The 15,887-nt window shown below is 39.9% G+C and overlaps 1 protein-coding gene across 1 annotated transcript in view; it reads left to right on the plus strand.

Annotated features, from left to right (window-relative positions):
* Positions 1-15,887, plus strand: part of LRP6 (LDL receptor related protein 6) — a 196,826-nt gene extending 180,939 nt beyond the window's left edge. The window contains 5 exon segments of the mRNA XM_038403027.2: positions 2,388-2,498; positions 4,330-4,560; positions 5,930-6,066; positions 7,370-7,467; positions 9,796-15,887. Of these exon segments, the coding sequence (XP_038258955.1) occupies positions 2,388-2,498; positions 4,330-4,560; positions 5,930-6,066; positions 7,370-7,467; positions 9,796-10,087 (869 nt within the window). The 3' untranslated portion in view covers positions 10,088-15,887.

A 15,887-nucleotide genomic window follows, 5' to 3' on the forward strand; every position in this document is an offset into this window, starting at 1 on the left:
AATCTGAAGTCCTGTGTCAGTAAAACAAGTGTAACACACACAAGTTGTCCTCCTCTATCTGACTGCCCTGACAGTATGTCTCAGCCTCGGCCTGGAGGGGCTGCTTCTGAGCGTGAGGGGATAGCCATTTTCGCACATCCATTCAATCAGTTTCCTCTTCTGAGGCCTTAAAAACTTCTAAATCTAAAGGGACTGCTTTAAAGTCGGTTGCTAGGACGAGGGCTGAGAGTACAGGCCCCAAGCCAGCCTTCAGTTGGGAATGATTTAGGAAACTAATGATCTAGGCCAGATTTCAACAAGGTGACTGGTTTGGAATGAAAGTCTCCATATCCACTTCCAGTCCTGCCACACCATCCAGTCTTTCACATCATTAGATTCTGATTCTGTTGATAACTTGTCTCTAGGATGAGAAACTTCTGGCTACAAAGTTTCAGGTAGTTTAAAAAACATCATACTGATATGACGTCCTGTCTGATTAGTGTGAGAAAGAGAAAGCTCACCAGTTACTAATGAAAATAAGAATAGTATTTCTGATATGTCAGTATTCAGGGAAGCTGTACCTGTGTTTCCCCTCAGTGGTTCAACAAGGGCATCCAACTCCTAGCTTCCATCTACCTAGATGTTGCCTTCCTGGGCAGAGACGCACATCTTACTCCCCTGGCGTGTTTACAGGCTGCACAGTTCCCTACCTTCACTATATCATTTCTAGCAAGGACAATCTTCCTGGAAGATTGCTTCCTCTTCAGAGACAGATAGCAGAATGATTGCTATAGATTTAAGTTATCACACAGCTGTTTCTAAGCAAGCCTGCTTTATTCTTAAGGTAAAAAGTGTTACAGAGAAATCATATTAAAAACAATAAGAGCCTGCAAACCTGCTAATAAGCTTACCAGGCATCACCCCACCCTAGGGGTTACCTTGTTGTTACAAGTTCATCAGAGCTTCATTTCAGAACAAACCACAGGTTTATGAGGCCTCGTTAGGCCAAGGCCTTCAAATCCTCCAGTGAGGATTGGGGCCCCTCTGTGAACCAGTGTTCCTGTCCATTTGCTGGATCAGGAAGAAGACCCCTGAGTCAGCCTAAACTCAGTTTTTTTAATCCAAAAGTCTTTTCTTTGTCTGTTGGTCTCTGGAGAGTCTAGTATGAACTAGTATATGTATATCTCCCCAACGGCTTTCAAAGCTGACAACAGAGGACGTTCACTAGCATCCCCCCTCCCTACTAGAAAAGATGCATTCAGTTCTACAATAGCACATACATCATTGCATTTTTAATACAATGTATCCCAAAGATATTAACTCTAATTCAATAAGGTTTAACTTTATTGAATTAAGTTGATCTTAATTCTATCAGGTTTGTTCGGGATATGACAAGATATTGTCACTGTCACACCCTAGTCCTACAATTCCTTGCACGCTTATTGATACTTACTTAATCACTGTACAGTGATTTTTATAACCATATAGTATATGAAACGTTGTACTTTGATCAGTTGACAACCATTATTATCTAGAGTGTAGGTATTTGAATAATTATTGTTCAGTTTAGTTTTCTCAAGAACCATACAATGACTATACATATCTTTTTACTGTTAGTCTGCCATAATGCTGTGCCTTAAACTGGTACCTATACCCTGAATTTTCAAGCTGATTGCTAGCCACAAAACCTCTGGTTCAACTTCTCGCTCATCTCAGCTAAAGAAAAAGCTCCCAGACTTACATGAAACAGAGCAAAATATAACAAAAGCAAAGAATATGATGATATCAAGCGCAGCAAACCTGTTTGTAAATTAAACCCTTTTAACTCCTTTCCCTCACTGGAGGGCCCTTCTCCCCAGACTAATGGTCACATATGCATGTTTACACTCTGAATTGGGAGAGTTCCAGCCCCCTCCTCTGTCTTCCACTTCAGGTTTAAAATGTAAATGTCAACAAAAATATTTTGTCCAATGGTCTAGAAATTTGCTGACCTAGAGGGAGGGAAAGGAGGGCTGGGGAAAGATGGAGGAAGAGTAAGGGTCTGATGAGCGTGTTGGAAGGAATTTATAACCTCTTTGAAAAGAAATAACTTTATCTTTTAGCAGCTTGACAAGTTTTTATAACTTAATTATTTTCTCTCAAAATTCAGATATTTAATGGATAATGTTAATAGTAATTATAACTTGTGTGCTTCCTGCTAATTTTATCCTGGGTTTATTTCCTATAAACACCTTGGCCTTCTGCCTCTGAGTTCATTCAGCCCAGGATACTATATTTATTACCCTGCAAATAGGAAACAACATTCTCAGGTTATCACTGTTTTACCCTCCTACTGAACCTGATCACCTGTCTTTGTTTTCTTGAATATGTGACATTGAACATTTCTGGACATTTTACCCCCCCTCCAGTGCTTTGTTTAACCGATCAGTTCCGCTGCGCCAGTGGCCAGTGCATTGGGAAAAACAAGAAATGTGATCACAACTTGGACTGCAGTGACAGCTCAGATGAGCAAGGATGCTGTAAGTGTAAAATCTGGGATCAGAGACATGGTTGCAGCAAGTGAAGATGATTGTTTACCTCCTCAGTGAGTTAGGATTCACTCTCACAACCCAATATTAAAGCCACATGTATTAATTTTAAGGTGGGTGTTCCTCCCTCACCTGCTGCCCAATAATTAATGCCTGGGGATCATGGGAAGAGCTAATTGACATGTAGCTCTTTTTGGAGTTAAAAATATATTATTCTGATAATGTGTCTCAGATTCAAAACAGTTATATTCTGCCCCTTATATTTTAAAATTTTTAAAAAAAATTTGGAACTCTTGCTTAATAATGTTTGTATGCATGGATGGAAGCATTCTTCTGTGGTATAAGAATCTCTTCAGAATGTCCTGAGGCTGTTGTAACCATTCTGCTCTGCTTCATGGTTCTCTCAGCCATAGAATTCACAAGAGGTACTTTAAGAACCTTAGGAGTGCTCCTGTCTCTGCACATAGAAATATGCTAAAAAGTTTCCTTTGTGCCTACAGTCTATGTAATTCTCTTCTTGGTTTATAGTTGCAGATTATGGTTTATGGAATATAATATCCTTTGGGCGTGCCTGCCTTGAAAGCCTCCAGGGCCCTAGAAAAAAAGCTACATGCTAAACAGAATAGATTTCAGCCTTAAAGTTCGCTGGCATCATTGTTACATTATTAGAAATATTAAATGGGAAATCTCGTCACCTATTGTAACCAATTGATGTACTGCACATAACAGACACAATTCATGAATAAAAAAACACAAATGTAAACCCAGAATGACCCCTAATTCTTTAGCTCCGAAATCTACTTCAGAGATAAATGAGATCTCCCTTTGTTGGCAGTAATAGTAGGTGCCTTATCCTCCGTGTGGGCCAGACACCAGAAGGCACTATCACAAACGTGCACATACAGCATGTTACACTGACCTGAGCCCATTTCCTATCTTCTCTATTTTTTGTAATGAGGGAGGAGGGAAGCTAGATCAATGTATTCACTGGGATAAGTTTGTAGCTAGTTCTGTTCTGCTTCCAGTGTGGACAGGGTCTTATTTTTTCATCTCTGTAGATTCATTAGATATGGGAGCCAAAGAGATTGGCTAAAGGGTTGGTGCAGACTTCAGGGAACAAGGATATGTGGATTGAAGAGTAGCCACTTAGATACCATGGAGATGGGTGCGATATAAGACACTGAATAGAATAGGTAAATGCTTTGATACCTGCTTGTCTTCCCAGATTCTCAAGGCATAGTCAGGTTGTTGTCCATTGTTCTGAGAAATATCACTGCTTACAGTCCAGTACCTTCAGGAATGGCATCCCTGTCTGACTGCTAATAGGCTTGTAATAACAATTCAGGGTGGCACTGCCTTGCAGAGATGATACTTCTAGGACAGATGATCAGGTGTAGCTGTTACCATCAATTGGAAGTGCACATGGGGCAGGTTTGGAACATGCCACAAGACACAGTTGATCATTGCTTCCGTGGTTCTCCTATTTAGCATCAGTGAATGCTGGGCCATGAAGCAGAGGAGTGGGAGTTAATGGTATTAATTAGAACACTGGCTTTTGCCCTAGGTTCATATGCTACTTAGGTCAAATGTGAAAAGTAGCTGTCTTTAATTGCAGGTAAAAATGTCATCCTAGTGCCTAGTGGGCGTTAGTTCACGCTGCATGTTTAATTAGAAGGCTGTTGTAAGTGGCTTGGAAGCTCAGTAGCATAGACTTCCAGTTTTTCTTTTGGGGAGAGTGGCATGAATGTTAATCTTAGCATGTCTGAAATTGTTGGACCGAACAAAGTAAGTTACAGAATCTGATTTCCCTCTCCTCATTTAGACACAACAGAGGAGCCAGCACCACAAGCCAACAATACCATAGGCTCGATCATTGGAGTGATCCTCACCGTTTTTGTGGTTGGAGCAATGTACTTTATCTGCCAGAGGGTGCTGTGCCCACGCATGAAGGGGGATGGGGAAACAATGACTAACGACTACGTGGTGCACGGACCAGCCTCCGTACCACTTGGTTATGTGCCTCACCCAAGCTCTCTGTCAGGGTCTCTCCCAGGTAAGTAACAAGATGTCTAAGCATTTTAAAACTACATTGGTTTCCTTATCCTGCCTCTTAATGGCACTATATAGTTATAATGCAAGCCTCTGCGCATGCTCACCCGCAGAGTAGGTGTTTTGTACCAGGTACATAATTCTGGGCACCTGCCCCTCGGAAGACAGGATTTAACACTCTCTAAATTGTATTACTCAATTGTTGTTTGATTTCTAACAGTGTCATCCACAAGAAGCAGAACTACCAGTAACTGTATATACGCATACCTCGGGATCACTTCTTTTACTACTGAAATTCATCCTCTTCTGGGGCCCGTGTAATGGCACCAAGAATTCTACACAGCAGTGCAGGCTCAGGAAATAGAATTAAATCAACAGGAATTTAGATGGAATATAGTCACTCATGTTGATTGGGAATTGCCCTGTGTCAGGGACAAATGTCCTGTACTGTGTGCTTAAGGAGAGTTCTATGGGATCTTTAATGACCAGGAGTAATTATGGCCTCGTTTCTGTAAACCCTCTTAAACAGCATTATGCAAACAGCAGCCATATGTTGTAACCTTATCTATCCGATGAGATACGAAACTAAGGCTGGTCACAAAAGTGCATTTAGTCTTAATTAATGTGCATGACTCCTGTATCTGTTTCTTTATAAATAATGAGCTTTCATTAGTCAGTGCCAAGTCTTTTTAATAAAATCCAACTCTTGCTGCTTTATTTTGATCCAACTAGAGCAAAAGAGGTGCCTGTAAATGCTTTTTACAAACCTGTTATGGCGTTATATCAATGCATCAGCCCCTTTTGCCTTCCTGTGATGAGCTGCTTTTCATAAGAGGGAGCTTTGAGCAGAATTTTCGCTGTAGTCCGGAATGCATTCACATGCATCTTCCCCTTCTGCCAGGCCTCCCTCCTAGTCTCCTTTCACTTCGTTGCAAAAACTCACTATGTGGAGAAGAGAGAACAAAACCTCTTTCCTCTCGCACGCATGAGAGGCAAAATCAGTTTCATGTTTTATTCTTGAGTATAGAGAGAGTGCTGAAGTGCCTTCTCTCTTAAGCCTTTCAAAGCCATTCAAGTGAAAGGAATCCATTTCTCTTTGCACAAGCTTTCATGCAGCCCCGTGCCAGGTTCCTGAGTTCAGTGGCTAGAATGTTAAGCCAACATGTTTATCCCCTGAGTAACTTAATTTCGCTTTTCCTTCAAGGAGACTAGGATTGTTTAATGCAGACGGCTTTATTTTTTATTTATTTTTGAGTCATGTGTTTATAGTGCCTGTATCCTGTAGAGAAGTTTTAGCTTTAACCCCATCCCTTCTTCAGTTTTGCTTTAAAGATTTTAATACTGATATACATACTGTCTGTCATCTTCTTTAGGAATGTCTCGTGGTAAATCTGTGATCAGCTCCCTCAGCATTATGGCCGGAAGTAGCGGGCCTCCCTACGACAGAGCCCATGTCACGGGGGCATCCTCCAGTAGTTCTTCAAGCACCAAGGGCACTTACTTCCCTCCAGTAAGTCGCACTTCCATGCGTGGGTATCTTTCAGTCCAGTTGCAGCGTGCATGTCTGGGGTTAGCTGTTTAGCAAGGGTTTTGTTTTGGATTTCTAGTCTAACAGATCTGGTTGGTTGGTTGAATATGGAGTGGGTGAATTAGAAGGAAATGTGTGTGTGCCTGCCCTCTTCCAAAGCTGCAGAGGAATGTCTTGCTAAACTAAAAAAGTTAGTAGATTTAGTGCTGGTGAAAGGTGTTGGACTGATTGACCTAGAGACTGTAAAAGCCCCAAACTATAGAACAGATACAGCATAGGCAGAAAAAACTTCTCCCTTTTGACCCCATTGAGGCACCTCCAACTTAGCATGGAAGGATTATCGCTAAAGGGGAGTCTACTATCCATAGTCCTTGCAGGAGAACCAATTGCAATGGTGGCTTTCATGCTATTAAACACGTTGTTGTTGTTTATATTAACGTAGCGCCTAGGAGCTACAGTCATGGACCAGGACCCCATTGTGTTAGAACACAGAACAAAAAGACGGTTCATGCCCAAAAGAGTTTACAGTCTAGATTCTAAGTATCTTATCCTCCAGTAGCAACTGATACTACCAACTACTTCATATATAACGTACAAAACAGCCATCAGGTGGTGATAAATTGAATTGCTATCAATGTGAGCTGAATTTGAACTGCTGACCATGATGTCCGAGGCCTCATAACATACTCCCCCTAGGATATTTATTTCACTACTGTTGAAATATCCTCTTTCCTCTAAGAGTGAGAATCCATTCAGACATATAAAGAACAAAGGGCAGCAAAATAACAATACTGGAAACAGCGAGCTGGTTGTGGCAGTCATCAGTCAGTTTGCCTAGGATAGCAGTATATCTGATGACAATCTAGTCTTGAATTGCCTGGTTTGGGTTTACTTTTCAGGATAGCAGTATATCTGATGACAATCTAGTCTTGAATTGCCTGGTTTGGGTTTACTTTTCAGCATTAAGTGCTTCAAAATAGCAACAGTAGTCAGCTGCTTAGGAGGAAAGCTTAGTGATAGCCTAGATGGAAATGGATACAAGCAAGGTTCGAAGGATGTTGAGATTATAGAGAGGAATTTATGCTGGGAAGGGACCATGGCTTTATGTAGGTGCAGTAATGAGCTTTGCCTTAAGAAGAAGGAAATGCATGAACTAAATACTAGTGTTTTCTTTAATATTGGGTAGGAATAGCAACCTGGCTGTATTTAATTTTTTTCTTCCTCTTTAAGTTTTTTGTGGCTGTTTAAAAAGATGCCTCTTTATTTTTATTTTTTTTTTTTTTAGATTTTGAACCCTCCGCCATCACCAGCTACTGAACGCTCACATTACACCATGGAATTTGGTTATTCTTCAAACAGTCCTTCCACTCATAGATCCTACAGGTAATTTTTTAGTACAGTAGCCTCAATTGGAATCAAAGCCTCATTGTACTAAGTGCTGTACAAAGGTAGAATAAAAGACAGTCCTTGCCCTAAAGAGTTTACAATCTAAGGCCCTGATCCTGCAAACAGTTATACAGATGCTTAATTTTAATCACATGCATAGTCCCACTCTCTCTGTCTCGCACATGCCATCTGCAGAGCAACATGCTATAGATATAGTTGTAAATCCATAAGCCATTTCAACCTCCCCTCCCCCATGATATTATGGATATCATCCAGTTTACTTTTGAATCCATATTTGGGGGGCTGCGCTATGATGCGGTCGATGGTTTGGATGTTCTCGGCACAGTCGCGTGACGGGGAGTCTTTGTTAATCAAGTAGCCAAGTCTCCCGTGGGTGGTTTGGATGCAGTTCAGTGTGGTCCAAAGTTTGCATGGCAGGCCAAAACTAAGAGGGCAGCTTGTTGGGTCAGTATGAATGTGTTTGTTTGGAACAGTAGATAAGGTCCAGATACTTTGCCATTCCCTGGCTAGATCCAGAGACATGAGGTGTCATGTATGGTCCACAGTGGTTTTCGCGATTTCAGTTGATGATAGGATATGTTATCCATAACCTGCTAGATGGGAAGTTCTGGGTAATCTTTGGTGCATTTAAGTTCTCATGCCATGGCCCTATCTCAACTGATAGCTGGAAGTTCCATGTTTGCTAATACAGAAACTCACAGCAGAGGCTTTAGAAAATTACCTTGGTTTCTTTCCACACTTGGGGGATTTCACCAGTCACCAGGATGTTGGTGAAAAGCTGCATCATCCATTTCCATGCCAGTGGATCCACATTATATAAAAACTCATATTCTGACATTTACCTAGAGCAGTGGTTTTCAACCCAGGGGTATGTACCACTGGGGGTACACAGAGATCTTCCAGGGGGTACATCAACTCATCTAGATATTTGCCTAGTTTACAATAGGCTACATAAAATGCACTAGCGAAATCAGTACGAACTAAAATTTCATACAGACAAAATGAGAAATGAAGCAATTTTTCAGTAGTATTGTGCTGTCACACTTTTTTGAATTTTTATGTCTGTTTTTAAGTGAGGTGAAACTTGGGAGTACGCAAGACCAATCAGACTCCTGAAAGGGTACAGTCATCTGGAAAGGTAGAGAACCACTGCCCTAGAGAAATTGGCCATCTGATTTTGGGGCAGAGGTGCTGGCAATAGTGGCTGCTACAGCCTCAGTATCTTAGGCAATAGAAGTCGCACTCCTCTATATGTGCAACTTGATTTTTTTTTTTTTTCTTGCACCCACTTCAGAACTTCTTTCTGATAGCAACACATGGGAACTGCAGCTACGTTAGCTGCTCAGGGAGATGATTCTCCTGGCTGCAGTAAAACAGTCACATGAGCTAGCTTCTCTGTCTGTGGATTCTGATCCAGTGCTGAATTAATCAACAGAGGATACTGGAAATAAAACATCTACTCCACACGCTCTGTTTTCTCCCACCCTCTAAAACCCCCCAAATCCCACCCCTTTTGTACCTGTTTGACCCGGGTTGAGACTTCGTGATGTTTAGACCAAGGTGATGGCTAATTAGTGGAGCTGGGCAACATATTTTGACTGAAATTTTTTGCTGAGAAATACAGACTCAGGTCAACTGAAACATTTAATGAATCGGTGCTGATTTTGGCAAGTGGTTTCAGTTGAAGAAAAAAAATTAAGATGTCAAAACTGTTTATTTTGACATTTCTGAAAAGAAACATTTCAATTTTTTTCGCTAGATTCCCTAGGGGACTTGGACACCATTCATAAAAGCAAGGCAGAGGTGGAGGAAAGACCTGGGTTCCAGTCCCTGCTCCAGAGCAGGGACTGGAACCTGGCTCTTCCACATCCCAGGTGACTGCCCTAACCACTAGGCTATTGGGTATAAGCTGTACCTCCATCACCAGCCCCTCCTCCTTGGTTTGTGAATGGCACATTAAGTCCCCTTGTTAATGTAGCTTTCCATTTCCTATGCTTTTATTTAAACAAGAAAAGTAGATGCCCAAAAGTGAAACAAAACATTTTCTTTTGACATGAAATGAATTAATTTCCAACTTTTCCTTTTGTGAAAATTCTGAAAATTTTTGGTGTGGTTGCGCCCAGACAGGCGGGGTTGGGGTTTTTGGGCCTCGTTTTGGAGCTGCCAGTACTCCGAAAAATCACAGCTCTGCTAATAAGCATTCCCTTTGAGGCAATACAGCTGTCCTGTGTCCTGTTATCTGTATCTTTGGCTTATAGTTTCTCTTTAAGTGCTGACATCTTTGCTATGAATTTCCTTACATAGCTACAGGCCATACAGCTACCGGCATTTTGCACCTCCCACCACGCCCTGCAGCACAGACGTTTGTGACAGCGACTACGCCCCCAGCCGGCGGGTCACAACAGCAGTGACTAAGGGCTACACCAGTGATTTGAACTATGATTCCGAGCCTGTGCCCCCTCCACCGACACCAAGGAGCCAGTACCTCTCGGCAGAGGAGAACTATGAAAGCTGTCCGCCCTCCCCATACACAGAACGGAGCTATTCCCATCACCTCTACCCGCCGCCTCCATCCCCCTGCACGGACTCCTCATGAGGGCCCCTCCACCCCCTTCCTTAACTGCCTCCACTACAAAAGTGTAAATACAAATTGTCCATACCGGGAGGGGGGAGGGAGCTATTGGAGAGGGAGGAGGCAGGACAGTGTACAGTTAAAAGTTATGAAATGGGGTGGGGAATACTGGAGATATTTGTACAGAAGAAAAAAGGATATTTATATATTTTCTTAAACAGCATCTGCTGCTTGTGCCATAAGAAGAAATTTTTGTATAAAAGATAGAAATTTGTACAAAATTTTTATTTTTGCAAATGAAACAAAAAACATGCCTTAATCCAGTGAAGTGACCGAGCACATGAGAAAATGGAAGGACCAGGACGCGTCACTGTCCAGTGAGGCAAAGTGTGGGGTTCGTCAATACCAAAAAAGTTTAAAAAAGAAGTCAGTCTCAGAGCAGCATACCACAGATATTTGGAAGTAGCCAAATAACCTCTACATTAACTATGGAGGGCCAGCAATGAAAGTTAAACTTGAAGAAACAGTCAGGACTGATATCAACCATACACAAAGGGCTTTATGTTTTCTACAGGAATACAGCAATCGTAGCAGTGACTATATGTGTTACAATATTTTATTATATATGTGTGTGCAAATATAATGAAATATTAGAATATATTGTCACACACTTTTAAAAATTAAAATGCATCTGAATTTTTTTTTGCCTACATTTGCATCACTCCCCCCATTTTAAAACTTTCTCCATTGCTGGAAGTTCAATAATTTTGTTGGGTACACTTTTAAAAATGTCTTTAATTTGTTTTGCATTTTCCACCCCCGCATCCTCTGCTTAGAGCCATTTTGTTAAATCAAATTTTCTTGTTTAAAGTACTTCTAGAATTGGGCTAATGAAAATTCATCCTCTTTTTTTATTAGCCTTGTGTAGCAGTGCCAAATTATGGTTTGGGTTTCTTTATTCAGCTGATACCGTAGGGTTCCATTTTGTACCAGGTCAGCCCAGTTCTCATGTAATTGACAAGGGTAATATGCATATACCTGAATCGTTTTAGTCCCTTAAAAATTGTTTTGATTTAGTGCCCACAAAATGTCAAGTATTTTTATACCACATATAATATAGACAACATATTTATAAACTATAAATTTAACCATAATTACTAGTTTTATTGTAAATGAATCCTGTTTCCTTGCAATACTTTCAGTGTATAGTTAATATCACAGTATACAAATCATTTATATATATATTTATATTATTTCCTAGTAAGGAAGCATTTAAACATTGTCGATGGGGGGATGGGACACAATCTATAAGAAATGGAATTTTGATCATTAGAAATGTTTCCTCTACTGTGTATTAACTGTTCATGTTAGGTAAGCCGGTCTTCTCCGTATGATTTCTACATACCTCCTCTTTTGTGTGGCATACGTTTAATACTTTAGTATTAACCACTGTGAATGTCAGATTTTAAGATATTCTTAACCAAATCACTTTATATTAGCATCCTGTATTTTTGTATCTCCTTAGCTTCTTTGGCAATTAGAAAGGGATAGTATGCATTCATTTTAAAAACAGTTTGCATGAACTGAAGGGCAACATATGATCTTCTTAACTCTTCCTGACTCCAGTGCAGTGTTTGAGTTCAACAGCCTGAACAAGTGGAGCTCACAATGGATCTGATCTTGGGATGTGTTACCAATCTGCTATTCCCATTGGTTTTTAATGGAGTTTCAGGAGCACCTCCAAAGATCAGACCCTAAATCTGACCTCTCCTCACAAAGGATACTGAGGGACTCCTGCATTGAGGTACTGGGGCTCAGCATTGGTGTAATAACTCTTCATAAGGGCCAGATGGGTTGACTGCTCTTAGTCAGTTTCTACTAAGAGATGCAAGCTAAAAACATTCTAGTTTTAAATCCCATACTTTTCATGAAGTTGTGAGTGATTCTTGCCCATGCTCCATTTCAGCTCGACTGTTGAAGCCTCTCTCGGTTTCAGCTCTAAGGGAAACCATGAAGTTTGGCATTCTTGCTTTACCTTTCTAATAGTTGAAGATACCCAAGGTAGCTTTTGAGCAAAGTATTTAAAAAAAAATTCTGAATGATCCTCAGACTATTGGAATTGACCATTGGGTCAGGTGCACTAACTTTTGCATAAACATTAACTCAGCTGATACCTTGAGCTGTCTTCTAGATACCTAAGAAATTTTTGGCTCTTCCTGTTGGTGAAGAAACTTGCTTGTGGTCTCCAGTAGGATGGATATTGAAGGTATTGTGAGCTATAAAGGGAAATCCAATCCATTTATATGAAGAGCGGGAGAGGGTGAGCAGAGGCTGTGGTGCTGATCAGCATTGAGACTTCTACGTTGTTTACATTTTTAAATGTGCAGCATTCCGTGTGGGGTTCACATGTGGAAACTTGCACTAATGAACTCAGAAGAATATTGCATTGTTATATCTCAGTCCAAGTGCTTGTACTGCGATGTCAATGGTCTCTACTTGCAGAATGCTTCAGTGTGCCAATTTGTTTGTCTGAAAAACTCTGAGGTGGTTCAACTTAAGCTGTGGTATCCTCTTACGGGGAGCATCAGACTGTCTCTTTGAGACTGACTTTTTACAAGGACTTTCTACAGATAACATATGCTTGTTAAACTTGACAACTGGAGGGATTTGTTTTAGAAGAATTAGCTGTCTGGCTTTGGACAGTAATGCCCAGATTTTGTATTTGCACCCAGATACAACTCCATTGAAGTCAATAGCGGGGCAAGGGAGGGAGAACTTAAGTCAATGCAGAATTTGACCAAATATATTTGAACTGTTTCTCTCACTGTGTGCAGCATGTACTTAAATAAGCTGCTGCTGCTTTTATTTTAATAAGGGAAAACTGTCAGATGATGAAGACCAATTAGGGAGTAAGCTCTTTTCCTGTTCTGATTTACCAAAGAATTTTGCTGGAAAAATTGAGACCTACATTTGCAATCATAGATATTTTACATGAATCTAAAGTGGAAATCTTAAATTGATTTAAGATTAAGGAAGTTCCCATTAAGTAGATGACCATATTACAAAAACGTCACCACAACTAACATCCTTGTTGGAACATTCCTGGTGGATAAGCCAAGGACTGATTTGACAGAGAGACTGAACAATCTCTCTCTCTTCCTTTCCCATCAAAGGAGACATGGCTTGTATTGTCTGTATCCCACGTAAGGGAGCATGTGCTTTGCTACTTTGAAATTGACTGAGAAATGAAGTTTTAAGTCCACTGAACATTGGCTTCAAGTCAGCAAGGTGCTTCAATGCTGAAAATTAAGCATGCATTAAGTAGTCCTATTGACATGCATGCTTAAAATTAGGCACTCTTAAGTGCCTTCCTGAATCAGAGCCATATACAGTGGGGCATTTTCCTCAAGTGCACCATGTGTAATTTATCCTGCCTGTGCATCAGAATGTCTGTAGCTGAATATCTGCACATGGAAATAAATTCATCTTGTTGAATTGGAGGGAGCAGGGAAAGGTATAGATTTTTAAAAACCACATAGCCCATTTCAGTAAACACGGGTATAGGTTTCCCTAGGTGTACATGCTGGTCACTACACTTATCTGTAGCTTTGCATGTTTGAATTGCGGTTCTCCAAATGTATACCTGCCATATCCTGTTGCACACTAAAAGGAACATGCGTGGGTTTTTTTCATATTTTTAAAAGCCAGGAGATTTATACTACTTTGGGTTTGATGGGACATTTTAATTCTATTTCCTAATGATAGCATTTTAAAATCTTAATATTCTAGTTTCCATGAATCCAAAATTCAGCCAAGCTGCATACCTACATGCATATTAAGGCATTAAATGAAACTCGGTAATATAGAGTTTGCAGTTGAACCAATTTATATCAAAGGATGAGATTTGCTGTGGGATCTGTAATTTACAATTTCTTGTGTTCTAAATCCCAAATATAACTCTGTTTGTATGTACACACAGAGCTTTGCTAATGTGAAGATGCCTGATCAACAGAGCCAATAATTTTCTCCCCCACTCCCACCAATAATAATTAATAATCCAGAAGGCTCATCCTGCCTCTCTGCAAAGAGGTAATGGCAGCTTGTAGTGTTCTCATATTACCTAGACTTTATTGCATCTACAGAACATGCTACAGAACATTTACTACTATATCTACAAGAAACTAATGCTCTGTCATACTTGATAATAAAAAGGAAAAATTCCATTGTGATATATTATCATTAGTTTGATAATTAATGCAAATTTTTAGTAAGAATTTTCTGTGTATTTTATAGCTACACAGAAATCAGTCTGTCAGGCCTCGCTTACTGATAAATGAAAGTGTACCTTTAAGCTGCTTGGTGACAGCAGATATTACACTCCATTGCTGGCGCATGAAGAATATCTCCTTTCCTGCATTGTTGGGCTTTGGTGATGATCTGGTCTCTTAAGTTGTACATTACCCCTACCTTTATGATGAATGCTTTCTATCAGTGCTCCATTGCATGAATTACACACCCGAACTGAGTTCTGCTTTATGCCCCCCCCCTTCTTTGAATGTGTCCAATCTATCTAAATTTTATTGAAAGGCAACTATTGTGAGTATTTCCAGTCTTATCAGCTTGATAGACATTACCTGAATGCATTTTAAGTTTTCCTATTCTAGAGGGAAATGCTAAAATTGAAATTCCTGGGTCAGTTTGTGCAGTTCAAAAATTTCATTCTGAAAAGTAATCAGTTACTTTCCGTGTCACATTTGTCCCTACTGTGAAGGTCACATGATGTAGTTACGGGCAGAATCTCTGTTTTCTGCATACACCATGCAAAAATAGCTGATTACCTCTTGCTTCTACCAGAAAGAATCAGTAAATGTGTTACTGATTATTGAATGCAAAAGTAATTTTTAAATTATTGTGCAAAGCAGGTTTTCTAACCTTGAATTTTTCTTTCTTTTGGGAGAATTTCACTTGAAACGTAAGCCTCAATTTATTTGCCATGTAGAGTATGCATAAATAAAATTAATTAGGAATAGTTCTTGTAGCTAGTAAGTACAAGGCAGGCACACAATATTGCAACTTTTTTTTAAGCATTAATGGTTCAAATGCTATTGGAAATTGTAGAATGTTGAGCAAATTTCTTTAGTAATTTTTTAAATAAGGGAAGAAGATCTTGAAGATTCTGAATGATACTAAAGCAAAATTAACTGGAGCTGGGAAATCCAGTTCCAAAGTTATGCGAGGCACAATTGGCAAACTAGATTCCATCCAGAAGTTATCTTAGTAAAGTACCCTGGCGTGGTGGGATTGTTGAAGAGCTGTCCTACATACTTCCCCATCTTTTAAATGAAGAAAAGCTGGGAAAGACTCATTAAGGCAGCTGTAGCCTTAAGCCAAACAGTTAAGAGTCAAGAAGGGAAAAGAGAAGCGTCTTTTGTAAAGAGGATACCACCAGGCTTAAGCTGAACAAGCCTTGTTTGCAAGTGAAGGATCTGGTGCTGCTTTCAGATTTTAAATCTTTTTTTTGTTTTTATCCTTTTTTGTAAGCTTTAATCACTGTTTGTCATTGTCTTAAAGCCAGCTGGTGTCTCTTGTTCATCAACTTTGGTACGATGGTGCTTTGCAAGGATGTATTTATATTATAATGGCCAACATTTGGTCAGCCCTATCCACTCATTCACTAACTTTTTTTTGTAAAATAAAGTGCTTTACTTTTAAGCTGTATATAAACCTTGTACAAAAATCCCTTTTCAATTATTACTATGAACTGAGTTGTAACAAATGAAATGTTAATTTTTATAATAAAACTGAGTGGGAAAAAAAAAAGTAA

Source organism: Dermochelys coriacea, chromosome 1 (assembly GCF_009764565.3).
Source record: "Dermochelys coriacea isolate rDerCor1 chromosome 1, rDerCor1.pri.v4, whole genome shotgun sequence".
NCBI lineage: Eukaryota > Metazoa > Chordata > Testudines > Dermochelyidae > Dermochelys > Dermochelys coriacea.